Source organism: Aulostomus chinensis, chromosome 5, assembly GCF_037954235.1.
Source record: "Aulostomus chinensis isolate RoL2024-O1b breed Wild chromosome 5, RoL_Achi_v1.0, whole genome shotgun sequence".
Lineage (NCBI taxonomy): Eukaryota > Metazoa > Chordata > Actinopteri > Syngnathiformes > Aulostomidae > Aulostomus > Aulostomus chinensis.
The window spans coordinates 17,496,554-17,514,722 of record NC_141324.1 but is presented as its reverse complement, the minus strand read 5'-3'; the positions used below and the strand labels follow the sequence as shown (position 1 = coordinate 17,514,722).

Here is an 18,169-nt window from a genome sequence, read left to right as displayed (position 1 = left end):
CTCAACATTCTCCAAAGTGACCACTCACATGCAGATTCAGTAAATAAACATTTTCCTCATGAAGGCAGGATTTTATTGCAGTAATGATACTGCATTAGTTTGATCAAGATACACCAAATATATTCACACATAATCTTAACCGTTAATCAATTTCTCTAATTGTAAATAATTGCAGTGTTGTTGTTGCTCCCAGCAGCTATGAGAAAGTAATACTAAACCATGGTATTTAAAAGCATGATAATTGTATAATAACATTATGTAATCCTGTGTAACCTGAGCTTGTGGGTACATCTTGTGGTATAAATGTCTTGTGGCTATTCAGCCTTGTGGCCTGACTCATAAGCAAGAAGTCAGACCTCACACTGATACTAACTCAGCAGTCCCCGGGGGAGGGGGGCTTAAGAGACCCCACAGTGAATTGAAACTGTAGTTTTACAAATTGTCTGTCAGTCTTCTGCTATTTTTGTCCATTCTCCTTCTCTTGCTATGTCACGAGCTCGATATCTCCGCACGTCTTCCTGATTGCTGTCACACGAGGACGTCACATTACACCTGTATATCCAGACATGTTAGGTGAATGGAAAACTGCTTCATTTAGTCTCAATTTTGCAAAAAAACAAAACTTAATCTTTTTGGCATTTTTTAATACGCTCAAAGGGACTTTAGTGGCACCTTTCCTCTCAATCTGCATGGATATTCCCGTATACAAAAGCTTTAAAACTCAAGCCGTGAGATAATGACTTTGGAATACAGCTATACAGATGTCTGCCAGCAGTTTGGGGGGTAAATCTTGTTTCACGCCGTTTTATTCGGCAGTGGTCAGCTCACTGTAGAATTACCGCCATCTACTGCCATCTGCATGAACTAACCCCGAATATTCTCAGAACAGATGTAATTAAAACACACATAAATTGGCATTTTCTTTTGGAGATTATCTGAAAATTCTATTCTGTGGTACATTTGGATGGAAACTCAACCTCTGACTTGTCAACCGTTGCTTTAATAAGCCCCAACAGACCATTAATTCCCACATCTGTTTTCGGTTATGCACGGTCAGGCCGATTTAATACTTTACAACGTTAAATGTTATGTATGTGGGAGCTGCTGATAATGATGGTGGTGTTTGCTGGTGCATTACAAATGCACCAATTGTGCCCTTTACTGGTCAGTCGAGAGTTCCCTTGTGTCGCAGACAGCGGACGTATTAGTGCAGCTGTTGAGAGTGACTGTTGTTATCCTTCTGTCTGTGAGCTTAGAGGGGGCAGGACACACACATGCACACACAAACACACACGAATACATATTTATAATACTTACACTATCATTATGACTTCATTTTAACATTGAGCAAACTAATTTCCCTAAACCTAATGTGCATGATTATCAAAATGTGTTTAGCTGTCAGCACCATATTCAGAATGACTGCGGGTGGACGGAACTGTCCAGTCTCAATTTCTGTACAGTTGCTACTGCTCCTTCATGTCCTGGCATGCTTTTAGGCTGACATCACACTCCATAGGAGTGCGCTGTGTCCAGGGGCATGCAAACACACTCACACATACAGCGCGGTACATCGACAGTGGGCCTTTAAACACATGAACTATGCCTCTCCACTTCCTCCTACTGTACCACGCATAAACCAGAATATCCTGCAGATGGGTGCCGCTCTGATGCGTTTGTGATGTCATTGAGAGTGTGCACGGTAGCGAGTGGAAGGAATCGTGCTATAGAAGTTCCACCTGGCTCAATCGATCCTGTGGACACGTTTGTGTATAATAACCAGATAAAAGTCTGCAGGTGCCTCGGAGAGCACCGGCACTTCGATCCGACGTAAACCTGACAGAAACCATTAAGATGTGTGTTTGTCTAGTAGGGAACTGTGATACGGTCCATTTAAGTACATCAAAGCACCACACACTCATGTGGACAGGGGAGAAGAGTTTCAGAGGAGTGGGAAGAAAGCGCAAGTACATCAGTTGCGTCCACGTGAACAGTTTGTGTGGCGTGCATTGGCCGAAATGCAATAACTTTTGAAACAATCCGCTGGTATTGGTCATCCTTCAGCTCCATGCAAACGTCGCAGTTTGCAATATGGACTGTAAACAATGAGCAGCAGACAGAAAAAGGAAGTCTTGGACCGGATATCCGCTCGTTTCACCAGAACTTCCGAAATCCGATGTTCTGCATAAGCATGTTGAAAATCATGTTGGATTTAGAAACAGTTGGCAAAATATGGTTTTGGGGCGGTGGAAATCTACCCCATTATGTAATTTATCGCTTTTCATCACATTTAAATCAGGTTCAATATAAAAGTTAAAACATTAATTGGCACATTATTTGAAATCCAGTTTGAACAACAACAAAAAAATTAAAATTGTTTTTCATTCAGAAGGGAGCTCAAAAGACTGTTTATGTAAACTGTGCAGACACCTTGTAAGCTAAGGGCTAATAAAGTAATTGTCCTGATCAGGGTTAGGGTAATGAATAGAAAACAATTCTATTCTTAACCATATTATATTACCCTGTATCTCAGCTCAAAATATTTGCTGCTCTATGTGTAAATTATGTCCTCAGTGATTTCTTTGGTTCCACGTCTTTCTCATCCTGTCTCTGTTTCTCATTGCAGACATGTTCCAGTACCTGCTCTCCTTCTCTCAGGGCCACCTGAGTTCTCTGTTGGAGGGAACCTACTCTCCTCTTTCCCGCCATGCCTTACCCCATGTGAACCAACTCTTCTCCTCGCTCTCCCTCTACCTCCGCGGGGCTAACGTCTCCGTGGAGACGACAGTCCACCATTTTTTTAACAACCTCTTCCCACTCGTCTACATGCGGCTTATCAATCCGGGAATTGAGAGCAGCATGATGGCTGGCAGCGATATGAACGACTGCCTCCGTATGATCAGGCAGGATGTCAACCCTTTCGGGCCTCATCCTGCCATCATGGCGCAGGAGCTAGCCGGAGCAATGGCCGTGGGGCGACAACTGGGCCTTGCCCTAGAGGAAGGTCTGGAGGTGATGAACGCCACTGAACACGTCAGTCTGAGTAAAGAGTGTGTTAAGGGTCTGGTGAAGATGGTGTACTGCTCCCATTGCAGAGGCTTGACCCTGATTAAGCCCTGCGTGGGCTACTGCCTGAATGTAATGCGGGGCTGCTTGGCCAGCGTGTCGGAGCTGGACCAGCCTTGGAGGAGGTACACCAGCTTGTTGGAGCAGCTAACTCATGCCATGGCCGGCCACCACAGCCTGGAGCTAGCGCTGCTGGGAGTCAGGGGGCACGTCAATGAGGCCTTGCTCTACGCACAGCTTCATGGTCCACTCATCACAGCCACAGTGAGTACACACTGGAGAGACATAAATCAGAGCCGTTAATGGTACATGCAAAAGCCACCAAACCTTTTTTGTTTGACTTCTTTGTTTCATACATATACTTTGGCAGAGTTTCATGTATTGATTGGAAAGGGGTTGCAGGCTACTTGTGGGTTTTGAGCTATTTTTTCCACAGATACAACAAAGAACCCTGCACACTACATTGATGTTTGCACAGTGTTGAAATTATTCAAAGACAAATATTGTTTATACAAAAAAAAGTTCAGTCTATGAAATGCAGACAGAGCTGGGGTTTAGGAGGGAGCTATTTTCCAAATTGGCAAGGCAGATAAAAATCACCATTGTAGTTTAGGTCGTGATTGCAGTGAAATATTAGAAATTCCTCATTGATTTAGTGGATGAAATGGGGATTGAGTGCACCTTCACACTGTGAATAGTACCATATGCTTGATGCTCGATGCAGACATATGTTGGATGTTAAAAACACAAAGACAGTTTCATGATAGATTGCCAGACATTTACTGCAGTTAAGTCCAGATTTAAAATTGTGCTGTTCTTTGACCACTTTTCTTGGCAATGTACTGCAAAAAATTATGGTTAGACAATTCGGAATACACATACAAATCCAATAAATGGGCAGTTGTCTTTGATTTTGTAATTGAACTCAAAGTACTCTGGCTTTAAAAAAGAAAATGTACCTCAAACTGTGTCATATTCCTGCGTATTTCGATACATTAAACTCATATTAGGTGCAAAATCAGCTGTCGTGTACACACACTTGATATTCTGTTTGCATGCTAGTCATGCAGACAGGCTACCATCTAAAATTAGCTTTATCAGCAAATGTAGTGCACTGCAATCTTAATGTCCCACTTGTTAAACAGCAGAATAAAATGATGGAGGCATGTGGCTTAGTGATAATTTAAATATAGCTCAAGGACCAGAAAAGGAGTAGCAAAGATGCATTTGCACCCATCATAACAACAAAAATAAATTCTTACTCGCAATTTTCCTCTAAATATGATGTGTATTTGTTTTAACCGCTTTTAAATGTCTCTACAGGAGCTCCAGGGTTGTCAGAGGCACACATTTCTGGACACAGATTCTGTATCATTTTGCCATCAAACTGGCTTCCATCCAAACTGTGTATTCAGGCTTTAGGGGTACAGTTTCATTGTACACTGGAATATGAAAATAGCCATTTTTATGGTACTGACAAAAAAAACAAACAAAAATCAATTAGGAGGAGAATCTCACTTCTTTTCCTCCAGTGACCCCTTACTTTCAGATAGAAACCTTTTTAGTTAGACTTCAGTCTTTTAGTAATAAAAAAAAAAAAAAAAAACCTCAAGTTTAAGGTTTAGGTTTGATGAACCAACAACAAAATAACAAAACAAAAACCTTTGTGTGTTGGTTCATTTAAGAGAATGGGTGTAACTACACAAAATTCACCATTTGGTACATTCCTCGGTTTCGAAACGTTTTCGGAACAAAAATAAAACATAAAAACACCTTTTTTTCCCTGTCTTTTTATTAAACAGTGGTCTACTGAACAAATATTGGCACTGTCTTACTCCAATAAACAGGCAGTGGTGCTGCACCTTACTTATTAAAAAAGGACAATTTACTTGAGAACATCAACAAATAAGAAATATAATAAAATATCAACTTAACATTGAGCAAGCCGGATTTAGAGCCAGCCATACAACTATCGACCGTTATGAGTAACTTGAATTTATTAGCTTTCGTCCCTCATCACTGACGTTGATATTAATGCCCTCAAACGGCAGACTTTATTGACTCTGGAGGATCTTGGAGATCTGGTCTATCTCAGTTTGTGGATGCTTGATGGGGCGCTTGGTAAAACGACATCCAGCCCTCTGTAGGGGGAATTTATTAATGAAGCTTAGCGTGTCCCGTGGTTGGAACAACGCCGCCTTCATTGGGGACACTAATGCTCGTAACGTGGCTGGTGGGTTGCGATGGAGGGAGATGAGAGCACATTATTGTACCGTGAAATCTCATGGTGCTGAAACCCTACTGTAGTCACACATACTCAAGACGGGCAAGGGGATGGACCCTGTTTGTGTTTTGTGTGTGTGGATAAACTTCTGTGTGTGTATGTGTGCATGTGTGTGCCTGCTTGAAATTCATGGGGCAGCAGGGAGAGCAGGGAAGTATTGAGCGGTTCCTGCTCAGCCATACAAACTAGACCCAGCCAGCTGGAGTAAAGGTGTTCCCAGTCGGATCATGGTGGATCCCTCCACCCTCCTGTATGCAGGCACGCTTTCAAGCTGGAGAGTATAAATGAACACTTTAGTTTATGTACTCAGCTATGCGCACACACACCCTAGCGTTTCTATCTATGTGAGGACCTTCATCGACATAAAGCTTTCCCTGGCCTCTTCCTCTAACCTTAACCATCACAACTGACCCGAAACCTAATCATGACCTAATTCTAAACCAGAGTCTAAAAACGCCCTTTGAATGTGTGAGGACCAGCAAAAATATCCTCACTGTCCAAAAATGTCCTCACTGTGCAGTTAAGAACGCTGTCTCGTCCTCACTGAGCACAGGAACACACACACACACACACACACACACACACACACACACACATCACCTTAAGTTGCTTGTTTCCTTTTAATATTCATTCAAACTTAGTCCTAAAATTTCATGATTTGCATCACAGCTGGCTGTTCTTTTTTCACATTCTAGATGGTGTAAAGTCAGTTTTGCCATTTGAAATACTGATCATAAATATTTTGTAACTTTGATGTAATATCAGTCAAGATATTAACGTCAAGATAAAAGGAAAATAAACTGAAAAGCAATGATAAATGGATAAATAAATAAGATTAAATAATAAGATGCTTCTCGAAAACATGAAATCAAGTGAGAGTTAATTTGACCTCAGCGTCGTGTTGTAATGTTACCAGAGTCGACCCAGGACATAGTAGGTAAGTGATGCAATCCCCCTGAGTCTCCGCGCTCTTGGACGTGTCACGTCAAAACAAACTGAATAACAACATGTTGATCGTTGTGCAACTGAAGACCTGAAAGACGAGAAGACTCGCAGAGACTTCTTGACATTTAAACAGAGGGACTGAGGGGACGTTAGCAGGAGGATGGTTGGACAGAAGCTGGGATGTCAGAAGTGTGAATGAAAAGCATTTTGACAGCCTGGGAAGGCAGGAAAACCAGAGGGAGTGAGATGAGGCTGGAATCCCCAACAGGAGGAGACAGAATATCTTCCTTATTTAAATACCAATAAGGCGTCATGAGTGGAAATGCAATTTAAGATGTAAATGTCATACAAACACACACACACAACTTGGACATGAATTTAATGTAAATCCTAGGATCTCTCCTTAATTTAATCTAATCTTAACCCAAACCTAATCCTGACCTTCACTCCAAAGCCAAGTTGGAACTCTTACACTGTTCTGTGAAGGACAGTGCAAAACACCCGCACTGTAAATCACACAAAAACTTGTTCTTACAAAACTCGAAAGACATTTTGTGCCTCTCTTCCTCTCTAATACACACGTGCACACACACACGTGCACACACACACACACACACTCACAAGTTGACTTAGGTCACTTTTGGGGGATTTATCGTTTTCTGAAGACCCCATCTCCTTCTTGCGAAACCTAAACATCAGTTTTTACTAATCGGGGACACACACCGATCCCAATAAACTGGTCTTGGATCTGTTTTGTGTCCCCAAAAGTGGTTTACGTCCCACACTGTCTGTACAGCTCTGTTGCCGTCTGTTTCGTCACTGTAGAACCTCTGACCTTTTTTAAATCATTGTGTTTTTATAAAGCCGCCAGGGCCCTTCAAGGAAAACGGTTGAGTCTCTAATGCACGACTACTGTGTCAGCGTAGCCACCTTCACACCATATAGCACTCCCCTCCCAGAAGAACCCCATTAACACCCATTTTCATATTATATTATATTATCCTTGCCATCTTACTGCAAAGCAAACAAAGTGCAAATACCTGGCTTGACCTACTGTTGATTTTTCTAACTTACGGTGCATGTGTGAAATCAAGCACAAAGAGGTAATTATTATCTTTTTTCTTTTTTTTTTTGCATAGTGAGAATATTATATAGAGTTGTTATTGAAGGAATTATAGTGACTGTGTGGTTTAAGACTGGGATGTTATCCCAAACCATTTTGTGGTCTCTCTTTCTCTCTCTCTCTCTCTCAACACACAGCAGACTACACAAAGCCTGTACTGTATGTAGCAGTGTGTCATAGGGTAGTACTCAGGTCACAAAATCTATACAGTACACACACACACACGCACGCACGCACACACACATGTACAGGTATCAGGTTTTAAGAAGTCCTGTGAGGAGTCTGGATGTGACCCTGTGACAATACCAGTGGGCGTGGAAGACTGCAAAAAGGCAGTTGCAGATGATTGTGTGGGAGCGGCAGCAGGATAGAATCTTTAGTGTTTGCTGTTAAACATTCCTGCTAGTATTAAGATGGCGCGTGAGTGGGGGGGAGTGGTTATAGATGGGGGGGGGGGGGTGGATTTGTTGAGAAGACACAAGTAGGTGAAAAATTGGAGAGTATCCAGTAAAATTTTTACAATTAATCTCCAGTGTAAATGCTTAATGGGTCTCTGTGTTATTGCAGCCCTGTTGAATCCACATTCATGAGAGTCTTTAGACTGATATTTATGGACATGGTCATAATAATTATATGGCTCACATGACCTGGACTACTTTATGTCTTCAACTCGCAATAAAACATCAGACTTTTTGGAGTAAATGTTTGAAGACTGCTCTCTTTCAAACATGAATCCACTCTCTCCCTTTGAATTGTGTCCAGATTTGGTTTATTTGTTTTTCATATCATTTTTCTGACCGTTATTCTTTTACTATTTAACTTCATATTAAAAAAAAAAAAAGGGTTGAATGAGACTTTGACATTTGGATGAAAATATTCAAAACTTCATGAATAACAATATGATGGAACACCACACTGTGCTATTTTTTGATTAAAGAAAGTACTCCAATATAAACGAAACATCCATCCTTTTCACAAATAACTGCATATTGTCCCATTCTTCATTTTGCTATGCGGAATAATCACATTTCTTCTGGATGGGAGGGACATCAGCCACATACATACATAGAAATACTCGGGACGTAGCAACCAGCGCTTACAATGTTGGTGAGGGAGTGTTTGGGAGTAAGCGAGTGTTGTAAACTTAGAAACTTAGAAGATTTCATCGGTGTGAACTGCTTCATTGGTGTCCAAAGATGTTGCCTCTAAAAACCCACTTTGTCCGATCCCCAAGCGTTGTTGGAGAACAGACACGCCGACACCTTGCGATGACAAAGATTGACGGGAAAATAGGCTAGCGAAATGACTAAATGTCGGGATAATCTTGGCTTCTGACACAAAATGACGTGTAGGTACTCTGTCTGCGCTCCAGATTCTTGGTTCTTGGCCCCTTGTACAAAAGTGATTAGGCGATTGAGGGCAAACACTGCAATTCAGTCGGTCGCTTTCTTTTGTTTCTTTTTGTTTAAGAGTTAATGGTGCAAAAACAGTTCTCTAAATTGACTGTAGGTGTGACTGTGAGTGTGAATGGTTGTTCGTCTCTGTATGTTGGCCCTGCGATGGACTGGCGACCTGTCCAGGGTGAAGCCCGCCTCTCGCCCGTAGATGCTGGGATAGGCTCCAGCCCCCCCGCGACCCTTACTAGTAAGGACTAAGCGGAAGATGACGATGGATGGATGGATGGATGGTGCAAAAACAGACATCTAGCTTAAACAAAAAAAATACATCATTGCAGAAGTAGGGTTATGCCGTTGAGCTGTTACTATGGAAACAGCTACCTGTCTGTGTACACTGTTGCAACATGAACAGCCTGTTTTTAGAATGTTTGAAGTGATGGGGTTTTGCTAATGAGTTAACAGGTTTGCAGTGAAACCTTGCAGTACATACAGGATTTTAGACAATTCCACAATAGTCCATGTGTTATAGTTTATTGCATTTTTATCAAATTTATGGGGGGGGGGGGGGAATGCATGAAAATCCAAGGTTTCTGTTCAATAGCTGCCTGAAAACATAGTGGTTATGAGAAGATGGTACCAGCGGTCCAGATCACAGCAGTTTATATGCAGGTCTACCTTATCCGCTGGTTGGTTTTACCCCAGCTTCTCATTATAGTCTTATGGAGGAATGATAATAGCAGCCTGGGCCTTTAGATAATGGAAATAAGGGCTACTGGGGTGGTAGGATTCCATTCAGCATGGCTGCACCTTAATAGACTTTGGTGGCTTCTACTGCAAATACTTTCTTTTTCTCTGCTTCTCCAAAATATGACGGAGCATAATTAGTCTGAAGGTAATTATTTCACATTCCCTTGCCAGTGTTCTGCTGTCCTTCTTATCCATGGCTTCAACATCGCCGTGTTTCTCATCAAACACGTTTAGTAAGTACAGGATAAATATTAGTACTGGATGCTTTATACAAACATTATTACTGATGCTGCCTTCCACTGGGGTCGGGTTTACCATGTTCACATATGAACTCTTTTGTGGTATTCATGACCTTGGAAGTGGAAATGTGCTGAAAGCTCTGAGTTCAGAAGTTGATGATGTGATGAGGGTGATGTGTTTGCTGACATTTTCAGAAATGGCAGGGGCTATGGAAGTCCATTTCTCGGCAGATGGTAATTTAATTTGTTGTATTTTTAGTTAAATGTTTAATGTGCCTGAGGAAACGGTCGATATTCAGCCTCATCTTTTTCCTTAGTCATTTTGCCTTTGCATTTACTGTATTACGTTACCCATTACCCAGCTAGCTAAACTGCTAACCTCAGTAGCTTCAATCATTAAATACAAATAGTAAAGTTATATTAGCTAATGGGAATTTTGGAAGCAATAGCACCAAACTGTCTCATTTTGTTCTTCCTCTGACTAGTCGGAACGAGAAGAATGACAAGGAAACTAGCCAGCTAGCTACACCGCTAGCCTCGATGGCTTCAAAGAACGGCAAGAGAGCTAGCCAGCTAGCCAAACTGTTGGTGCCTTAAAAGTTTGGTGAACTGACGTTAAAGTAGGTAATGTGCTTTTTGGAAATTATGTCAGTTAACTTTCTCATTTCTCGTTCTTCTGACTTATTGAATGGAAGCAAGAGAACACCAAAAAGTTAGTTTTTGGCATCCGTGTTCCCGTTTCCAAGCAGTGCCATTCTTGCAACTTCTCCCTGTGAATGCCACTTAGCATGCAAAACACAGGCTCAAGAGTTCCGTTTGAAGGCAGCAGTAGTATAAAATTGATGGGCAATACACTACTGTTTGGTTTCTGTTTGCTCAAGCTCCCATTCACATATACAGAATTGGAGCCTGAACAGACAAATTAAAAATTGCATTTCCTGCTCCGCTATGATCTCTGCGACAGCCTTGCAGGTTGCATTTGTCAAATTTCAACTGTATGTTCTGAGCCAGCTAATATAAATAGAGAATATACCACAGAAGTCTGTTTCATTTACATTGTGCAACATTTAGATGACGCTACCAGACCACAAACTGTCACGTCTATACACTTATTACACTCTGCCTGATCAATATTAAGCCACAGTGAAAGGAGACATAATGTAAGGAAAGAAAAAAAACCTGTCTGTTCAACCACCAGAATAAAAACAGTGCAAAATGCTGACAGATTTAAATGGCTGACAGCCATTTTTGTCGTTATCATAAAATTTTATAAATTGTCTCTGTACAATTTAATTTGACAAGCATAAAAGAAAGAGTATGAAAGTGCCTTCTTTGAATTTTTCTATGATAAACGCTATTAATTTCACCTAAGTAAGATCATGACCATTTTAGGTAAAATATCATGAGCTCTGCACTCTATTTGGACATTTTTAGATAAATATTCTATCTGTTTTGATGTGTTAAGATTAAATGTCACTTTTAGCGTATGTGTAACTAACTGTATTTGTAATATAAGTGTACGTAACAGGGCTTAATGAATTTCTATATGATCTTTATATTCTGTTTATAATATTTGAGACTGCAGGGTGGTAGCTGATACAAAATGTTCCCGTTGCCAATCTATACACTCAACCTATCTTTATAAGTTGTGTGCGTCTTTGGCATGAGGTCCAACCCTCAAGCTGACTGACTGACTTACTCAGCATTCCATTAGCTAATGATGGTGGGTGCAGCCTCGCTTCTCCTCCGTCAGCCTCACACATCTTTCCCTTCTTTCCTTTGCTTTTTACTGTTTGCTTTTCTATAAATATGCTGATGATATGCAGCAGCCCTCAACACCACAAAAGAAATCCCACATTTCTTGTTCTCTGTATGAAGTGGCACTTCTAACACTGAGCAATTACCATATGATTGATTACTAGCCCATTAAAGTTGGATCGGAACAGTAAGCAGTGATCCAGAGGATATCATCTTTCTCTGTGACCCATGAGTCAGATTGGCGGAATCCTATAATTTCAGAGATCATGATGTTTCTCAGATATGCACTTGATTATAAGTCGATGAAATGTTTACAGAAGGGAGACTAAATGTGCTTTAATTCCATGTTGGCTTCATACATCCATCCGCTCGATTATCTAGTCAGTCAGGAGCTAAAGAGCTTCATATACGGGAGCTGATTTGCTTTTATAACAGAAAACATCAGGTCCTTATTATCTGTTTCATTCCAGATTTATGTAGTTCTTCTCTTAGTAAATCTGCAGCCACAGTAGCTCTCTTGCCCACATGGTCTTTCTGTAAACCTTCTCTCTCTTGCCCTGCCTTCCCCTGTGTGTCTCCGCTGTAGCCTCACCTGATGCCTGGCTGCCCGTCGGCCTGGTGTTTGAGTAGCTGTAAACTCCCCAGCAAGCTGGCACGACAATATTACGCAGCTGCAACTGTGACGTTACCACGGATGCCTACTGCATCTGTGTTAGGACTGCAATGGTAATTGCTGGTTCACCGGACGGCTTCAAACGGACACATGGACGTAAAAAATAAAAAAGTTCCTATCCACAATCCTCTTGCACGCTCATGTTCCACTGTATCCCAGACATCGTGAACTCGCTCGACCTTACTCTGTCTCTTCCTGACACTTTTCCTCCAGCTCTGCGGTGTAACACCACCAGAATCCTCGGAGATATCTTGCCACATTTTGCATTCTCGTAAATGTGTTTACAAAAATGGACACGTCTACAACCGTTCCCTAAAGTAACACCCATATTTATAAGGGGGAGAGAGAAAAAACAAAACAACGAAGAGCTTCTCATTTTGAGATCATCTGTGAGTGATTTAATCGGGGTGAACAGCCCTCAGTGTGGAGGGAGAAAAATAAGTCAGCGTTCTCTTTAGTGATTTGAATCTCAAGGACTTTTCCCTGTGATATATGAGGGGGCTAAGTCTCTTCTTTAATCAGCAGTGACATCATTGGAATAAGAGGGAGAAAAAGAGAGGGGGGGCTGATAGACAGAGATTGCAGACTGAAGACGAAAGAGACAAATGAAGACAAAGTGATTTAGGAAGATTGAAGAGAAATATAATGGCAGTGAAGAATTCCCAGAGGAGAACGGAAAGAAAGCAAGGTGAGAGGATTTAGGTTATAAACCATCTGCACTTATCAGAGGTGTTGGCCACTGGGAAAACCGCCACAACTACCTCACGGGGGTTGTTAAACAGTATAAAATAATCTGCTGAGACTTTGACCGTCTGACCAATATGCGTTAAAGACTGCAGGCCGAATAACAAAAGAAGCCGCCTAATTGTAACGATCATTGGAAAGAGGAAGAAGAGAAGGTTCCAGCTCATTTCTTCATCATCCAAATAAATGACAGACTTCTTAGAAGACTCATCCATTCATTTTATGGGAGTAAACTCTACCACTGTCTTTCTGTGTGAAGACAAACAGCAGTCAACTGTCCTGGTCCTGGTTTAACCACCGTCTGAGGCAAGAACGCTCTCATTAAGTTGAAAGGCTCCAAGCCAGGCTCTGACTCTGTGTGTGATTAAATGTCAAACACAACCCAACAGTGTTGGTTAAGGAGCAAGAGAGACTTTCTTAGGTCCTGTACAGACCCAGAATGGTCAAATTCCAAATCCCATGATCGCTTCTTTAGCCCAGTGTTGTTGTCAAGACCACCTAAACTGAGGCCAGGGCATGACCAAAACCAGAGAGGACCAAGACATGACCAAAACTTTGGCAGGTCAAGATGGTGACCAGGGCGAGTTGAGACTGAGTCAGACCGGAGTCTGGAGATGGTCTTGGTAAGGGTCATGTGGCAATGTTTACAGTTTGCGGAGTTTTTTTTTCCGTTTTGTATGGTTTGTTTGTTTCTTTTTCAAAGTTTCTTCGCATATGAAATATTTCTGGTTTGGCTAGCCAACTATAATCAGGGATAAATTAGCTTACATCTTCCTCCCAGCTTCTTCCAGCTGAAGCAACGTGTCGAGCAGAGGTCAAAACTAGTAGAGTTTTAGTTCCATTCGAAAACAAGCACTTTTATTACCATTCAAATAATGCACAGGCAACATCGCCACATCTGCAGTCTTGTAACAAAACCTCAAATCCACCAAGTCCAAGACTGAGCCAGGAATGGGTACAGAATGCGAACGATTCCGAGACAAGACCTTTAAAAAGAGTACAACACTGCTGCAGCCCAACAGTGCTACCAAGCTAATGGAGTCACATTTCATTGGAAATTAACTTTTGGTTTTCCTTGAAGAAAACATAAACAACCATGTAGTCAATTAACAAAAAAATCTCCCTTTGCAGTGGGATAGAAAGCCCCCACTCCAACTCCCAGTATGTGAACCATTCAGTCTAATGTTCTCTTTGTGCTCCAACTAGTCATGCTGATTCTTGGCTTTGATTAGAATTTTCCTCTTCCTTTTATTTTTTTTCCCTGCTTTCGTCAGTAGCCACAAGAAGTAGATAGCAAATGAAGCTAATTACATTTGCATTCTCTTTCTCTCTGTGTCTCATCCACTTAAATCATTTTGGTTTGGTAATTGGTTACATCCGTTTAATTGAAACCTCAATAATTTTAAGGACTGTTTGGTCATAAAGATGAACTACTTGACCGTCTCAGTTTCAGAGTTGTATGACAAAATGCCAAGTAGTTGTGCGAAGTAGGTAATTGTTATATTATCTACGTAAACTAAACGAAAGCACTGTTGGCGTGTACGTGCTATTGTCAATTTAGGCTTATACACACTGATATAATTAGCTTATGGATAATCAAACATTTGTCTGCGTTTATATATTTAGATGTACTTTGTGTATGTTGAGACATTCCTGCACACTGAGCACGCTCAATGGACAGAGAAGGAGCCATGCTAGCCAGCAAGGCTACAAGGCTCTAAATTACTGACTGATGAATAATTTGATCTGTGCTGCTCCTTGACACTTTCTGAATTCTGATGATGAATCAAGTAACTTCTTTCTACTACCTGCCTCTGCCAGAAGATGGAGACAAAAATCCAGTGTGTAGCTTTAAAAATGCATTTCGACAGTTGTAAGGCCCTCATTTGTTCTTGCATTCATTTATAAACTGGAGTTGAATTTCACAAAGTGCATGTAATGCTAAAGAAACTTTGGAATTCTCTGAGTTGAGGTTTCATTTAGGACATTGAACTATGCTAAATGAATACAATCCCTAAGGCTCAGTTGAAAAGTGGATGTTGTCTTAGCTAAGGTCAGGAACTGTTCATATAACAGAATCTCAGTATGCGACTGTTTTTGTTTCCCATTTCAACACATTGGCCTCTGTTAGAACGAAAGCTATCCTCTGTCTAACCCACTGAGCCATGTGCTGAAGATGAGCGGCGATCCCTGCTCATTTGTTGGTCAAAATGTTTGCGCTCCGTTTAATTCACTTTGGGAAGTGCAAGACAAACACATCACTGTTCTTAAAAAGAGTAACAGTCAGCGTTTGGCTAGCAGACTATACGTGAAGAGAAATGTGCTGAAGCCTACTCATGGAAAAGTGGAAGAGGGCATTTGTTAGTGACAGAAGAAGCTCTCTTCATCCCGCAGCGCTGTGTGCTTGGGGTGAGAGGGGGCTGAGAAAGTTCCCTTAGCTTTACTGGGTAATCCCTTGATAAATAAACTGGGAAGACAAGACCACCATTGCTATCTGTAAGCCAATACTCCCCTGGAGGAGGGATGGCCCTGGGCTGGGCTAGCTGCAGCTCATTCTCTTGCTGTGCTTTTCTTACACTCCTTGACTCATGATGATATAAAATAGGCACATAAACGTTTGAGAATGTATTGAAATACAACTGTTGTTTGTGTGAGTTTATGCGTATTCTATTTACACAAAACCTGTAAAACATGTAGCTGCAGCGTTAGCTGTCATATTTCATTGGTTGGCTCAAATATACATAGAATACATGCTTCATATTTATGTAAAGTTTCCCATGTGCACACTACACATCCCACCAGAGCTCCCCCGCCTTCCCCCGCATCAGTGCCTGTCCTCAGGCAATCATATAAGGAATGCTCCACAAAATAGCTGAAATTGTGAAGGTGTAACAAGGACAAACAGGTGGTCAAAGACACACACTCACTCACACTAACACACACACATATGCAATATGCACACACTTTCACACAGAAATATATGTATATAAATATATATATATATATATATATATATATATATATATATATATATATATATATATATATATATATATATATATATATACACACACACACACAGAAAGCCAAGTAGTCATGCTGTACCCAAATTGGATTTTCATTCTCACGCCATCATCGGGTCAGGAGATAATTGATTTATGGCCGTATAGCCGGGCTCCTTATCCAGCCTGCCATCTGATTGGCCCTCATGATTATGCAGTCATAAGATCCAACCTATAAGAGCATGTTTGTATTTCTCAAGTGGATCCAAAACAAGGAGTCTGTTTATTTTCCCTGCGATGACTTTGTGTTCTGTTTATACTTGTATGTTTAGTTAGGCACATAAAATGGTTTGTGTCAGTGTTATTGTTTTGCAATGTGGGCTTTGGTCAGTCTCTTCTGGCTTCTTCAAAAGTGGAGCGTTTTAACGGGCCTCTTTGATAGAGGAAAATAAAGAGATAGTTCAAACAGAGCAGTGAGTGGCCTCCTCTTGATGTCCACATTTTAGCAAGATATTGACTTTATTTCCCCTTCAGAATAGCATAAAAAGACAGGTGAGACATGGATATAAAATATGTTTTTCTGTGTCAAAAGTTGATTAGTTTGGAGTTTCAACTGTTAACCACTTCAGACAAACAATAATTTATGAACTTTCTAATTTATTGCTTACGCTGGTGAGAATTGCTGGAGGCTATGGATTTTAGTGCCTAGCATGTTGCTAGCATGTTGGCCTCCCATGCTAATGGTTGTGGGTTCCAGTCCAGTGATGAGCAGAGCTTACATGACTCAGGTTACATTTGTTATTATGAATTGGCGGTTTACAGCGCATGAATATAAAACTATTTCATGTTTAAATCTTTGAATTGAGTCAGAAATTTCAAAATAAAAGCTTACATTTTACCATACACCAGAAAGTCAACACATATCTATGCATTTATTGTTTGTCCTTTATTTCATGTTGACCTGATGTCATCTGAGCTATAATGTCTTAAATGCTATGCTAATACTATGCTATTGTCATTTAGCCTTGTACTGAGATATATTTTGTTGGGCAGTTTTTGTCTGAACTTTTTTTTTTCTCTTTAGGTGTGTGTTTCGGTAGCTTTTGATTTTGCAACAACCATAATAGCAATTTCCAGAAACAGTAACGCAGTTTATATCACTGCAGTTAATATATGGCTCTGTTAAGCCCTTCAGTTAGCATGTTAGCTTCACCATTTTCACGTAGAACAAGACCACCCACACACTTCAGTTTGTAGTCTGTGTTTTTTTTTTTTATATTTTAAGAATATGCACATGTGGCTTTGCTACACTTGCCAAATACTTAGTGTTTAGATGTTGTATTTATTAACAGGTTTATGCAATCAGCCTTGACATTTATAACTTTATTACTTCTCTGTTCATTTGCCATCATCCTTTCTCAAATACTCTCATTTGAAAAAGTTTGTCACATAAAAAGTCCATTTTACAGGCTTGACATTTATAGATTTATTGAGTGTCTAAACACATGATATAAATTAAGCAATAATAAAGCAATACATCGCATGCATTTTGCTCAGTGGTGCAGATAGGCTGCATGGCCTTACAGTTGTTGTGCTCTATCTTTTCTCGCTGCCACAATGTAATGCGTGTGTGTGGAATGTTCACATGTACATGTGTGGCAGTTGCATGTGTGGCTGGGAGCAGCTCTACCACATGTGAGTGTGTTTTATGGGTCCGGTGGGGGTTAAGGTTAATGCAGTAAAACAACCTTCCCCGTGCCCCGCGTCTGCCTTGAGAGAGGATTTAAGATCGGGTTGTAGGGAAGAAAAGTGGGAGAGGAAGAGCAGAGTGACATGCTGACAGTACAATGCAGACGACCAAGTCACAATGTCAGACTCTTAGATTTCACTTAGAAAGAATAGCCCACTGCTTCATGGCAACGTAAACTGCATTAATAAGGCACATGAGATGACTGATGTGCCTCAAGAGAGAAAGTGTATTTTTAGTAGCCTGGCAAGACACATTTTCTGATTGTTAACACATATTTCAGCTGCTTATACTTGCAGTCACACCCCTACAACCAACCGTTTAAACACACGTGCTTGCCAGTTCCCTCCCAAATTAAAAGTTTACAGTATTTATTTGTTTGTGAATTCTGCTCTTTTAGGCTCCTCACAAGCCTATTCTGATGCCACTACTGTGGCAATGTGT

The 18,169-nt window shown here is 40.9% G+C and overlaps 1 protein-coding gene across 2 annotated transcripts in view; it reads left to right on the top strand.

Annotated features, from left to right (window-relative positions):
• Positions 1–18,169, top strand: part of gpc5c (glypican 5c) — a 103,365-nt gene that overhangs the window by 22,519 nt on the left and 62,677 nt on the right. For both annotated transcript variants that reach the window (XM_086203577.1, XM_086203576.1), the window contains exon 3: positions 2,627–3,330. In XM_086203577.1, coding sequence (XP_086059703.1) covers positions 2,627–3,330 — 704 coding nt within the window. The remainder of the gene's footprint in view (positions 1–2,626; positions 3,331–18,169) is intronic.